The sequence below is a fragment of the Uloborus diversus genome, chromosome 8, assembly GCF_026930045.1.
Source record: "Uloborus diversus isolate 005 chromosome 8, Udiv.v.3.1, whole genome shotgun sequence".
In the NCBI taxonomy this organism is placed as follows: Eukaryota; Metazoa; Arthropoda; class Arachnida; order Araneae; family Uloboridae; genus Uloborus; species Uloborus diversus.
In genome coordinates this window covers 7,187,849-7,201,192 of record NC_072738.1, presented here as the reverse complement: position 1 = coordinate 7,201,192, position 13,344 = coordinate 7,187,849, and the positions used below count along the sequence as shown (strand labels likewise).

Sequence of the window (13,344 nt, the reverse complement as noted above, 5' to 3'; positions counted from 1 at the left end):
AGCACCCAAATTAATTTTTTGTATAACTTTTTATGATTTCAAATTATATTTGGAGGGTTCAGCGATCCCTACATCAACCTCATGGAGAAATAAATCAATTATATCATTGACCTCATAGTCTCAGAGGTAAAAGGAAACTATTTTATTCGCTAAAAATGTTATAAAGTCTAATTTTTCTTGCACAGTTACTCTAGGAGAGTGTAGTCTTAGACACAACTCACAGAATTTTATCTCTCAATCCATTCAAAAGAAAGAGAAGGATCTAAATTTTGAACTCCTTACATCGGTACAGGGGGGCAGTGCAGATCCTGTTTGACTACCCCTGGTTTAAAAGAATCATGCTTTATTTTCTTGAATATATACTATTTCTTAAATTTTGCCTTTAGGTATATATTATTTTGAGTTGGATTAGGATAATAATCACAATTGATTTTTAGCACTAAGTTATCGCCCCTAAGCCAGGCAAGAACTACAAGCAATATACCAGACATTACGGTTATCACATCCTGAGACTGCAGTTCAGTTCTTATTAGAACTCCTCAGTCAGGAATAGTGAATAACCAAGCTTGAGGCAGACGTCATCTCATTGAAGCTTGAAGATAGCAAAATGTTCATTTTAAAATAGTTATCTTTTGAAAATGTAGAATAGTTAATATTTTTTCGTTTTTAAGTGAATTTCTTTGTTATCAGTGTTAATGTTTTTTAACTTCAAATATTATTGAAGCTTTATTGCAAAATGCCATGCATTATTTTCTGTTGCATATTTAAATATTTAGTTTATTTTTAAATTTCTTTTATTTGTTTATTTATTTTCTGATTATGTATCTTACTTTTTTATTTTCTGTTTAGCCTTTGTTTATGTTTGAATATTTATTTCCCTTGCATGTCAAAATTTAGATCTCCAGCATGGATGCATGTGACAATGAAAACTTTAAAAGGAAACTTTCCAAGCGTGAGAAAAAAGAAAAGAAAAAGAGAGAGAAAAAAGAAATGCTGAAAGTAAGATTCTGATTAATCATCAGTGACACACACACACTGCACAATACAGCTCCTTCAATCATTTGTATATGCATCACTGATCACTAAGATGAAAGTTGAATCATTTTTGATAGATTGCTGTGAATAATTATTTAGAAAAGTTTTTTTTTTATTCTTGCCTTTTTTGCTGTCATTTTAAGTTGCAAATGCTTGAAATTGTTATGCTTGTTTGCAAATATGTGGCAAGTAATCATGAAATACATTTGAAAAATGAAATCCAATTAATGTCTAACTTCATTCTCCAAATTTATTTTGCACATGAGTTTCTTATTCTATTATCAGTGCCATTCTGCGAAAAAGCTGCCATGTTTTCCCGCAAGTGACAGCTTTATAAGTTTCATTAAAAAATAATAATTTTGAAGGGTTTTTAAATTAAAAAAAAATAAATTCATGATCTGCCAGATGTTGAATGTTTGTTCATAAGTAAATTTAAAATGGAAGAATTAGGATTTCTATCAATGAAATTGCTTTGTACACGAAATTATAATTTTAACTGATTTGTATTTATTTGGAACTAGAAGGAACTCTCGTCAACAGGGTTGCCAGGCGTTCCGGATTTCAAGGTATAGTCCCGTATTTCGAAAAATTGTCCCGCGTCCCGGGGAACTTCCATATGGGACGGCTAAAGTCCCGTATTCTAGCTGATAACACTATTTCACACAACGATACAATATTTTAACGGAACAAAATAAAGCAAAACAACAAATGTGAAATAAAGAGCGATAAGAAAATCATGTGACTATTTTTTTAAAGTAGCTAGAGAGCAGATTTGAACATAAGTTTTATGAATCATTCGTCACTAAAACCTTAAAACATTAAGACGGTAGAAAAAGTCTATTTGAATGGTAAAAACGTACAATGTCTGACTGAGGGCTACCAGAAATTTCTTGAAACAGCTGTGATTACCCGAGAAAGTGGTTTGATTTCACAGATAAAAATCCCCTTTTGACTTTAAGACCATTGGCTTTAATGGTTAAAGTACAGTTTTCTGACTAGTTATTGTAGAACAGTAACATTTTGAAAATAAAGTATCAGTAGATGATCTATATCTGTGCAATGAGTTTTTATCAACAAAGTAAATTTGTTTAAAATTGTTTCCTTTTGACTTAGCATTCCACCATCTTATTCATTTGTTGAATGAGCATTTTCGCATCTGAATTTGAAGTGGACTGACGTACGAACAGGTGTTCTGTTCAGTTAATTAAAGCAGAACTTATTGTGGCTATCAATTCATTAAACGTAGATTGCAATGAATTTTATAACAACTTGAAGACACATAAAAATTCGAAAGGAATTGTTACAGGACTAAAATCAAATAGCAAATATGGTTTTTGAATGCATAGGAAGGGTGATTTCTCATTGACTAATTCATTTCTTTAATTCTTAATTTTATTTATTGATCATTTCCGGCATGGTGGCCACAAAAAAAAAAAAAGACACCAATTAAAAACATTTTAAAAAAATGCTCCTCTTGAAAACCACAAAAATTACGGTCTTAAATGATCATGGATGGCAGTTGTACCAAAATGGCTTTTCTGCTGGCTAAATTTCTTGTTCAAATTATCCCAATTTTAAAACTCAAAAATGGGGATTTTTTTAATAACCTGTTACAAGTTTGAATTTTAGTTTGTTTGTATTTGTTACTTTCTTTTAGCTCGTTTAAATTGTAAGATTTAATTCTATGTCTGATCAATTGTCAAATCCTAATGTTTATTAATAGTACATTAAAATTATTTTACTCATTCAGATTTCCCCATTGGCTGGTGTGGCATTAAAAAACAATTTTTGCTCCCCAATTCCTTGTATTATTATTTCAGATAAAATTGTCACATTGAACTAGAAAATTTTTCGATTGCACCGTTGTTCTTATAGCGAACATAAGTAAAAAACTAATTAGCACTTGTTGCTATCAACGTCGATTTAAATATTGAATTCCGTTCTGTTGCTTGCTTTATTCTTTGAATTGGAGTTCCTCTAAAAATGTGATCACTCATAACCATACTGAAAGAAATCTTCCGAAAGCTTTTCAAACATGGTTTTGTATCACACCTTAAAAATACACCCAGTAACTGCCCTCAACCTCAAAAATCCCCTCCCTCCCCCGCCCCCCTCTTCTTACTCCTAGAAAACTGAGGCGGCTGAGGAAGTTTTACAAATTGATATGTAGATCTTCTTAAAAATAAGCAAAATAGGTTTTAGAGATGAAAATTTTATTTGACTGTTATTAATGGCAAGTAACAATTTTGAATGCATTTGAATTCAAAACAAGCAGCAAAATTTAATGCAAAATAGGTTCCCCACTTCTCCAGAAAGCCCACGCAGGGACAAAATTTTAAGAAATTTGGAGGGAACTAGACAAAAGGAGAAGTACCTTTTAATAGATTTAAACAGGTATTTTTTCAGAATTTGCATCTAGTTCATTGATACAAGGGAAACCAATGTTTTGGAGACTGCAGCGAGAAATATTTTCTCACACTAGGGAAACATTGAGAATCATTGCAATAAAGCACTACGCTTTAAAGCGCCCCCTCATTTCGACCTCCCTTCTCCCGCTCATTTTACTTTATCAATTTTCCCTTCAAAATATTTTTTGTATGGTATACTATATTGTACAAGAGCAATATTTATGCATATTTTTTCTTGTTCCATTTTTTTGCTTGAGTAAAATGCTTGTTTTCAACACAATGCATTTTTTCTTCAATCATATATTTACACTTAGTCATTTCGCTATGCTACTGCCCGTCCCGTATTTACTGTTCTTAAATCTGGCAACCCTGCTTGTCAACCAAAGTATGATTGTCTATATTTTTGGTTTTATTGAAGGGCTGTATTGAATGTGAACACTCTTACATTTTGTGTATCTGTTTCAGGCTGCTGAAGAAAGTAAAAAAGATGGTATTGCTGAGCAACTGTATTCAGAGCTACCCGAGACTAGTTTCACACGTTCCATCTCCAATCCCGAAGCTGTGATGAGGAGAAGACGACAAAGGGAATTGGAACAAAAATTGAAACGTTTTTGTCAAGAAGGTGGTACTGATGCAGGTAAGAAAAGTTTTATTTTTCACTTTATCAAGTGGAAACGTAATTTCTCTGGTCCTCCAAATATTCTATTGTACAGAAGTTATTGCTCTGTGTCATTGGTTCCCAACTGGTGGTTCACAAACCTCTGGGGGTTTTTGAAAGTTATAAAGGGGGTTCACGACAATAATATTGTAATGACGGAATTTTAGCATGCTTGCTGAATGTTTTTTATTTTCATTTATTCTTCGTCTAGATGAAAGCGATTTAATTTAAGTCATCAAAGATCACCATAAGAGAACAAGTTGTAATAGCCCGTCTTCGTATTAGTCATACCAGATTTACTGATTGACATTTGCTTTAGACATCTCTTGTATTGGTGATAGACAGCGCTTGTGTTTGAAAAAAAAAACTTTTAAAACTTGATTACCATTTTGGACAACATTTCATGTGAAATAGGATAAATTCAAGCGCTAATTAAATGCTAAACTTAATACTTAATGTAAAACTGACAGATATTTGAGGCAAACTTTGAGCTTCTTAATTCCGCAATTGTCCCATGAAGAGTTTTTTCAAAGTTGACCGAATCTCAACAAAGAATCAAGGGCGCCCATGTAGGGGGGAAGGGGGGCTCGAGCCCCCCCCTTGAAAGTTAGAACTTCCTTGCTTTTAGTACTTTTTTCTTTCAAAAATATAAAAATATTTCTTTTCCACCTGTTAATGAATAAATAATTAAAAATGTCAAATTTTAATGACTCTAATCTGTCCTGAAATCTGCCTCCATGGGGAAAATATCCTGCTAAACCATGGTTAAAATTTCTGAGCCCCCCCCCCCCCTTACAATTTTGCATATGGGCGCCCATACAAAGAATAATCACTGGGTTTGTTCTTTGTTGAATTAGTTTTGAATTCATTTTCTAGCTATTATTTTAGTTGGTAGAAATATTTGTGCTTTTTACTTTCTTCTATATCTAATATATAGAAGAAAGTATTGGATTCGTGCAAATTTTCGAATTTCGAATTTTGACGGATTCGAACGTTTTGAGGTGTGCTGAGTCCATTTCGACTATTTTTGGAAAATGTCTGTCTGTCTGTGTGTGTGTATGTGTGTGTCACGTCTGTGTGTGACCAGTTTTTTGTGGCCGCTCTACAGCAAAAACTACCGCATGAAATCGAACGAAATTTGGTACACATATGTGCCCCTATGTGAACTTGTGCCCATTGGTTTTTGGCGCGAATTCCTCCAAGGGGGGTGGAGCAATGGGACGTTTTTTGAGTTACGCGTGCTTGCTATTCCTCAGGAAGTAACTGGCGGAATCAAACAAAATTTGGTCCATATGTTGCCATCAACAGGAACAGGTGCTGATTCAATTTTGGTGTCAATGACTCAAACGGGGGTTGAGCTATAGAACGTTTTTTTGTCGTCAATTGTGACTGCTGTATCTCAAGAAACAATGAACGGAATGAAAGAAAAATTTATCGGCAAGTAGCCCTTAGTGAGTATAAGAGCTGATTTTATTTTGGTGTCAACAGCTAAAAAGGGGGTAGCGCAATTGCCCGTTCTTTTTTTCCATTGTGAGTGCCCTATCTCAAGAAGTAATGCTACGTTCTGGTTGAAATTTGGAATATATGTGAATCCATATGTAAACAGGCTTTGGTTCAATTTTGACGCCAATCGCTCCAAGAGGTGTTGATTTTTTTTTTTTCTTTTTGCGAATAAAAATAGCTTTATTAATGCAACAATAAGAAAGATAAATCGTAATAGATTGTCGTCTGCGTATTTCTCGTGATTTTGATTGTATGGAAATGATTGGAAATATTATCTCAATGATTTAAAATTTTTAACTGTTGCCATCTTATGTTTGTTAACAAATAAAATATTTGTAATTAATTCAAGCAAGGCTTTTAAAATAACTTTCAATTTTCGCTCTTTGCTTTGCTTTTGCATTAATTCAGACATTGGGATGGTCGTCAAGTTTTTGCATGTGTAGTTTTGTATTTGTTGGGAATATTGCTTCCTCGTTAAATATGTTTTCGCTGCAAAAATAACAAAAGACCTTTCAGTGGATTTAAATTAATGTCTTCGTTAATTAATGTGGGTCAATACATACATCCGAAGACGCAACCTAGCTAAGAACACTCTCAATCAACTCTCCTTAGGAACATTTTTTTTTTCAAAAATTGGTCCATCCGTTTTGGCGCTAGAGTTCCACAGACAGATACACAGACACGTCAAACTTATAACCCCCTTACTTTGTGTGTTGGGGGTTAAAAACTTAAATGCAATCCTTTGCAATTTGAAATTTTTTGCCAAATAAACATACACATCAAAATTACATTAACAGTATAGTTTACAAATGTAAAATAGTTCCACAACTCCGTTGTTTATCGCCAAATTCGCCAAGTGACTTTCAAATTAAAAGAAAATCAATTAACATACGTACAGTGAATTTAACCTAAAAAGTAATAACAATAAAACATTCGTAAACAATAATGACAACAGCGCAATAATAATAGGTCGTCTAGTTTTTGCATGTGTAATTTTGTTTTTGTTGGGAATATTGCATATTGTCAAGCATGGGGAGGGATCAGAAAAAAAAAGAAAAATATAGAAGAAAGTTTCGTGATGGCCACAACATACTAGTTTATTTTGTAGTTATCTTTTCGTTCTCGTTATGAGCAATATTCTTAAAAAGATTCTCCCAAATGTTATTGTTTATGCGATTTTTCTTTTTTTTTACTTGTTACTTATTACTTAATTCACAAGGTGTTCGCCAACTTCTTTCATATTTTGAAAGGGGTTTGCAAAGGAAAAAGGTTGGGAACCGCTGCTCTATATCAGATATGAAGTACATCCATCCTCAAGATTGCAGGCAGTCTTTTTGAGTTTTAACCCGTTCGCACCCAGCGTCACGCGGACGCTACGCAACGATTCCTTTCCTATCAGCCCAGCGTCACTTCTCCGCTACGTGCTCTGATCGACGCTGACGTCCCAGCGTCAGGTATATGCTTTCTGGAAATGGAACGATTGAATATTTAAACGATAATAGATGGCGCTAAATGGCTATAACTTTGATCATATTCGAGTCACATGGTATTTGACCTTTATGTACACGCTTTAGTTTCTTATTTGAGCCTCTCAATGGGATAGATTTTTTTTTATGTAAACAACAGTGAATCACTGCTCTGTGCATACGATTTATGAGGTCTCAATTGCTCTTGTTTATGTCTTTGCTTCTCTTTTTTTTTTACTAGTAATTGAAAGAGATATACATCTAGTTGAATAAATTATGGGGGAGGGAAGGAAGGTTAAAATATTTTTACGTATGTGTTCCAGACTTTTGGGATTCCCCGTTCAATGAGAGTACAGGAATGATTTCAAGAGGCCTGAAGTTTATGATTATTTTTGAATAATTTCTGATATTGTTCTTCTGTATTTATTCTTTTTCATTTGGAGAATAGAAAACTGCAATAAAAATGGTTAGCGAAGTGAGTGAAAGGGAATGTTTTTTTGAGTGAATTATGAAGCAGTTTTGAGACTTGTCGCGTGGGAAATATAACTAGTTTAAATTCGTTGACCTAAGTTGTTTTAATCAAAATTACCTAAGGAACATATTTTTTGCTACATTTCTTTTTCTTTGATTCCACACTCAAGATGTCAAACTCTAACTTTGTTTTCGTGTACATATCATTTAATTTTGTGCACATGGTTAAAGTTTTAGTATTCTACTTATTTCACTTCCTTTTAATAATGTAATAGTCTTTATATTAATAATTAGTAATCAGTAGTACATTGTTTAAGCAAAATTAAAATTTCAGGCCATTATTTTGAGATGCTGATTTTATATGAATATTTTTGTTCAGTTAGGCTTAACTGCTGTAAATGCTCGGGCCGATGGCGGCGTTCCATTTCAGAACATTTGGTCCCGTAGCTGCGCTTCGTTTTTCGAGCGCTGGTCCTCAAGGAGTTAAAATCTGTTGCTCTTATTTCATTTAGGGATTATAAATATATTCAGACAGTACAACTTTTAATTAGAATTATTAGTTTTATTATTAGCTTTTATATGATGCAAAGTAACATTGGTAAAAATTAGTTTATTTAAAACTACTGGTGAAGGAGGATACATAGAACATAATCCCTGAATATTCTGTCTGTAGATAGTTGGACTTCATTTAGCGTTTCCACTTTAAAAGTTTCCCTATCCTTGCTCTATGCATAGCTTACTAAAATGAAAAGCACTTTTTTTTTTTTTTCAGTTTTATTATTACTCGATAATAAAATTCACTATATTTACCAAATGATTTTCTAATTGCAGCATTTCTTTCATTCTCTTTTGATATTTATATTTGTTGTAGCAAAACTAAGAAAGATTTTATTTTTGAAAAAAAGTAAAAACTAATCGTAAATTTATGATAGGCAATCTTTTAGGAAACTAATTTATTCTTCTTATTTTCTTAATTTGGGAAATAACTGTAGTTAAAAGAAGCTTTTGATTTTCTGAAACCACTGTATTAGCTTTACTCTCCTCCTGTTTGACAATAATTTATTTTCAGTGCAACATGTCTTATATCTTAAAAGATTCCTTTTTTTTCCTCTTTTTCACTCATGCTATTACATTTCTTATATTTCCACTTGAACAATGACCCTGAAATCATCCTCCTGTTACATTACTTATGCTTCTTTCCTTGAACAATGACCCTGAAATTGATCATTCTTTTATTTCATAATCTGTAATGATCTCCTAAAAGATTCATAATCTTCCTCTTTATTTTATCTATTTTATTCATTAGTTTTTTTCATTTGACTCTTAATCCTTTGACTGATTCATCTGAAAAATAGTTCTCTACTGCACAGCTGTCAAATTTTGAATCATAGTGTATTTTTTAAAAAAATATTTAATCAGGTTGCTTGGTTTATGAGTTAATGTAGTCTTAAGACAGACCACTAAGTGGACAATGGTACTTGAAATGAATGACTTCGCAAGACACTATTATACATCAAGAGGTTTAGTGTTTTTATGCATTAGTTTTGAAAAAGTGTACTGGTCAAATATAAAATTAGAAATCATTTCATTATTGTTGTTTACACTTTTTAGGTTCATTATTTAAAATGCATACTGCTTTTATTTTATACGGAATAATTGATTGTCTATTCCTAGTAGAATTTCTTTCTTTCTTCCGATTGTCATTTCTATTTCAATGTATGAAAATTTCAGACGTTCAATAAGGATTTTCTTGTTGTATCTGCTACACTCTATTCACAAATGTGTTGGATTTCTATGTTCTCTTCCCAGGCCATTGTATTTTTGTTAACTCTTATAATTTTCTGCTACTATATGAGTTCTTAATTATTAGCCACATTATTAATAGTCAAGATTTTTTATGCATTTTTTAAATAATTAAATTGATTGGCTTTTATGAATAAATTAAACATTTTTAAAACTTGATGAAGTTGGGACACTATTTTCAATATTTTAAGGATGCTTATCACATGTGTTTTCACACTTGCAGGTGGTACCCTCAGGATATTTGGTGAATCCTTAAACAAAGATGTGCCTTACAAAACTCTATTGTTATCCACTAAAGACAGTGCCTTATATGTTGTTAAAGAAATTTTAGATAAATATGGTTATGAGAAAGAAGACCCAGTTCAATATTGCCTTGTACAAGTCATAGTGCCTCACCACAATCAGTCTGATGTTCCAGATTACCAGAGTACTGGTGGCATCAGAGAGTATATTCTGGATGATGATGATTGTCCGCTGATGATTCAGCATCAGCATAACCGAAACAAAGGTGAGTCATGTTGCTTGAGCTCTTGAAATTATTATTGAGAAATTATTATTTGTGTGCCGATGTATTTTAATCTCTTATATTGTCCACATTTACAAAGTAATCTAAAACTATCTATGAAATGCAAAAATGTATAAAATTCAAACCTTTGGTTCCAAGGTATGTGTTACAAAGATCTTATAAAGGGTAATACTAAATGCAACAATAAAGTAACATATTTTTTCCTATATTGTTATGCACTAAGCACACTATGCATTAACTTTCACAATTGATTTTTATTTATTTGTCCGTTCACACCATGCATTTGCATGGACAGTTGTTTTTTATTTATTTGTTTGTTATAAATGTTTCCCAAAAACATATTTTTATATTTATTGTGGTCTTAAAATATTTAGGAGTTATATTTGTAAAATAAGTTGTCAAACCGTTTTGGGTTTTTCAAGTAATTTATCTGTATGCCACTTCAACATTTATCTTGCTAATTAACTGTGTTAACATAATTAATCCTTGAAATTTTGTTTGCATTATATTAATTGCATTCAGATCACACAAAACTTAAGCTCTGTGAATTTACTATATTAGCTCATATTTATTTTGTCTCAGATAATCAGTAAGTTTTTGCTGAATTAATTCGATGATTTAAAATGCAGCCAATTAGAACCAGCTTTAAAAAATTGCAGTTTATTTACAGCAGAGTTCCAAAAATCTGGGTATCAAATCTCTGGGCCCATTTAATTCAAAGTGATTCATTTATATTTCTTTCTTTTTTAAAGTGTTAACAATGATTTCTATTGAAATCTTTTACTATTATAATATTTCCTTAATGACATACCGTAAAGTAATAAGTTATTGAGAGTTTGGTGTCAACAGCACTTACCAAATGGCATAAAATATTCCTTGACTGCTTGAGGTGTTTTAAGAGATGCCTTTCAGATAACAACTCTATACGAAAAATGAAAATTAACATTGTTTCACCACAAAGAGTGAATAAACAGCCCTTTAGCAATATCTCATTCCCTTCAAAAGAGAAGTGAACAAATTGATCCTGTACGAGTCATATGTTTGAAATTTAAACCAAGTATAACTATAAGTTTTTGTGTAATAACTGTTGTGGCATGGTTGGTACATGCCTATGTACGTACCCACTTACATACAGTGGAAAACGTTTAACACAAAAGTGAAGGGACAAAAAAAAAAAAAATCATGTTAGAAGATTTTTGTGTTAAAAGTTTTTCATTAAAGTGCACAGCATACTATACAGACCAATATATCACTTCCTGTTATCCGATTTTTCATGTTTAGCGTTTTGTGTTTAACGTAGATACAAATGTTGCAACAGAACTCACATCAAAATGGAGTATGACAATCAAACTGTGTTTTTTGGTTACCAACAAATTTTCATGCATAAATACTTTCAGACATGAAATAATAATCCATACGAAAAACTAATCCAAACCCATCAAGATGCAAATAAAATGGAAATTTGTGTTGAAATTTAAATGGCAAATGTTTTGTACAGACAATACTTTCGTTTCAATGTACTAGGAAGTAAAAGGTGCGCATCTTTCTGTTGTTCAAACAGCATAAAATTTTAATGGCTAAGATAGGATCCGGATAAGCAGAGTTTTCAGTAATCTAAGGTGGCGTGAACCCCAGTTAGTCACCTTGGCTTTTTGATATCCTGCTGTATTATTAAAGTGTTTTGCAATAACTGAAATATATAATGCTTACTTCTATCTCACCCAAAAATATCTAGGTACTCTTACATTCCATGTGAGAAAAAGACCAGCTGACTACCAACCGAGAAAGCGGAAAAAAAAACCCAAGCCGACAAAGAGTGAGGACCTGAATTATCGTCATGACAACACCATCGAGAAGTTGCCTTACCTCTTAGAACTAAATCCAGGTATATTTCAGTTAATTTGATAAATTCCGGAACAATTACTACAGTGTCAATGATCAGAGTGATTTATTAATGTTCTGTTTGTAATCCTGGCACAATCGTAAGTTGAATCAGCAGGATGTGATTCGTTTAAACAATGGTGTTTTTGTTTCTTTTGTGCTAATTTTAATTTGCTAAAAAATTGTTTATTTTCACTAAATAGTTTTTAATTGGTCTGAAGTTCATTTTTAAGATATAAGTATCAAAAAAGTGTATTATATAAAAGTGTCATGTCAAATTGGACCCTGAACAATTTTCACATTTAGACTTACTTCCAAAATTATAATTTTTTTTAATGTCGAGTTTGACATATATTTTCTAATCTTACTCAATTTTTCAGCTTGCTTCTATCAAATTAAAATCAATTAATTTTAACAAAATCACAATATTTGCCCCACTTTTATCTTAAATTTTCTTAAAATTCATAAAATTTTCTTATTTAGATGGCAGTGAACCTTCAGGTCCTCCAAAAAAACATAGGTTATACCTTAATGTTACTGAAGTTGGCAGTGAAAGAAGTAGCTCTACTGGTGGACAGTATCTTCAAGTAAGTTTTTAATGCATATGGATGAATAAAAAAATCTTTTAATTCTTTGGCAAAAAATTTATCTGAATATAACAACTGCCACTGAGGTTTTTTTTTTTAAATATTAATCATCTGAAAAATATGTTTATGGCAGGGTTTGTTGATTTAAATCAAGTGATTTAAAAATATATATATCATCGATTTAAATCAATTGATTTGAATTAAGTGATTTTTTAACAAAATCATGAATTAAAATCTGTTGATTTCACTTTTATAAATTAATTTTGCACTTTTAGAATGTATTGCTCTAAATTTAACTACACTGCAATATACTACCTTAACAGATTTTTACTCTATTGCTTTTACTCCAAAATTATAGTTTAGAACAAAATAAAAGTTTGGAGTTTTTCTTATAACACCATGACTGATATAGTTCAGAAAAGTAATTCTTCAACATACAGTAGAACCTCCCAATAAGGGACACGAAGGGGACCAGAAATTTTGTCCCTTAAATAGAGGTGTCCCTTATTCGGAGGTACAAAAATCAAGATTTCCAAACATTAAATAGAGCATTAACGTTATACAATAATAATTAATAAGAATTCAATAATAATTTTTAAAATGCCCTTTTAATTTTCTAGTACAGGCTAAGTCGTCCGGGTAACGCTATTATTAAATAAAGTTTGAAAATATTTTGAATTTTAAGTTATTTATTTAGAAAAAATTAATTTTAGCAAAAATTTAGTGATGAAAAGTACTTACAGATATTTATTTAAAGTAATCTGTTACAAGGGTTTGTTTTGCAGCACGTAATTTAGACGCATTTTTCTGTACATGTATACTAAAGTCGCTAATGAGTCCGAGTCCTTCACTGTCACCATTTATCAACATAAACTTTTGCAACTGTGTGATATGTCTTAAAGCATCACTATAATTTTTGATTTTGCAATCTTCTTCTGGCTCTTCTTCTTCCTCACTACTTTCAAGATCCTCTGGAAGACTTCCTCCTGCATCTTCAATTTTCTCA

At 31.8% G+C, this 13,344-nt stretch overlaps 1 protein-coding gene across 2 annotated transcripts in view; it reads left to right on the top strand.

Moving 5' to 3' along the window:
- LOC129227992 (afadin-like) overlaps positions 1-13,344 on the top strand; it is a 160,505-nt gene that overhangs the window by 84,739 nt on the left and 62,422 nt on the right. For both annotated transcript variants that reach the window (XM_054862620.1, XM_054862618.1), the window contains exons 4-8: positions 898-999; positions 3,909-4,080; positions 9,568-9,852; positions 11,606-11,755; positions 12,235-12,338. In XM_054862620.1, the coding sequence (XP_054718595.1) occupies positions 898-999; positions 3,909-4,080; positions 9,568-9,852; positions 11,606-11,755; positions 12,235-12,338 (813 nt within the window). The remainder of the gene's footprint in view (positions 1-897; positions 1,000-3,908; positions 4,081-9,567; positions 9,853-11,605; positions 11,756-12,234; positions 12,339-13,344) is intronic.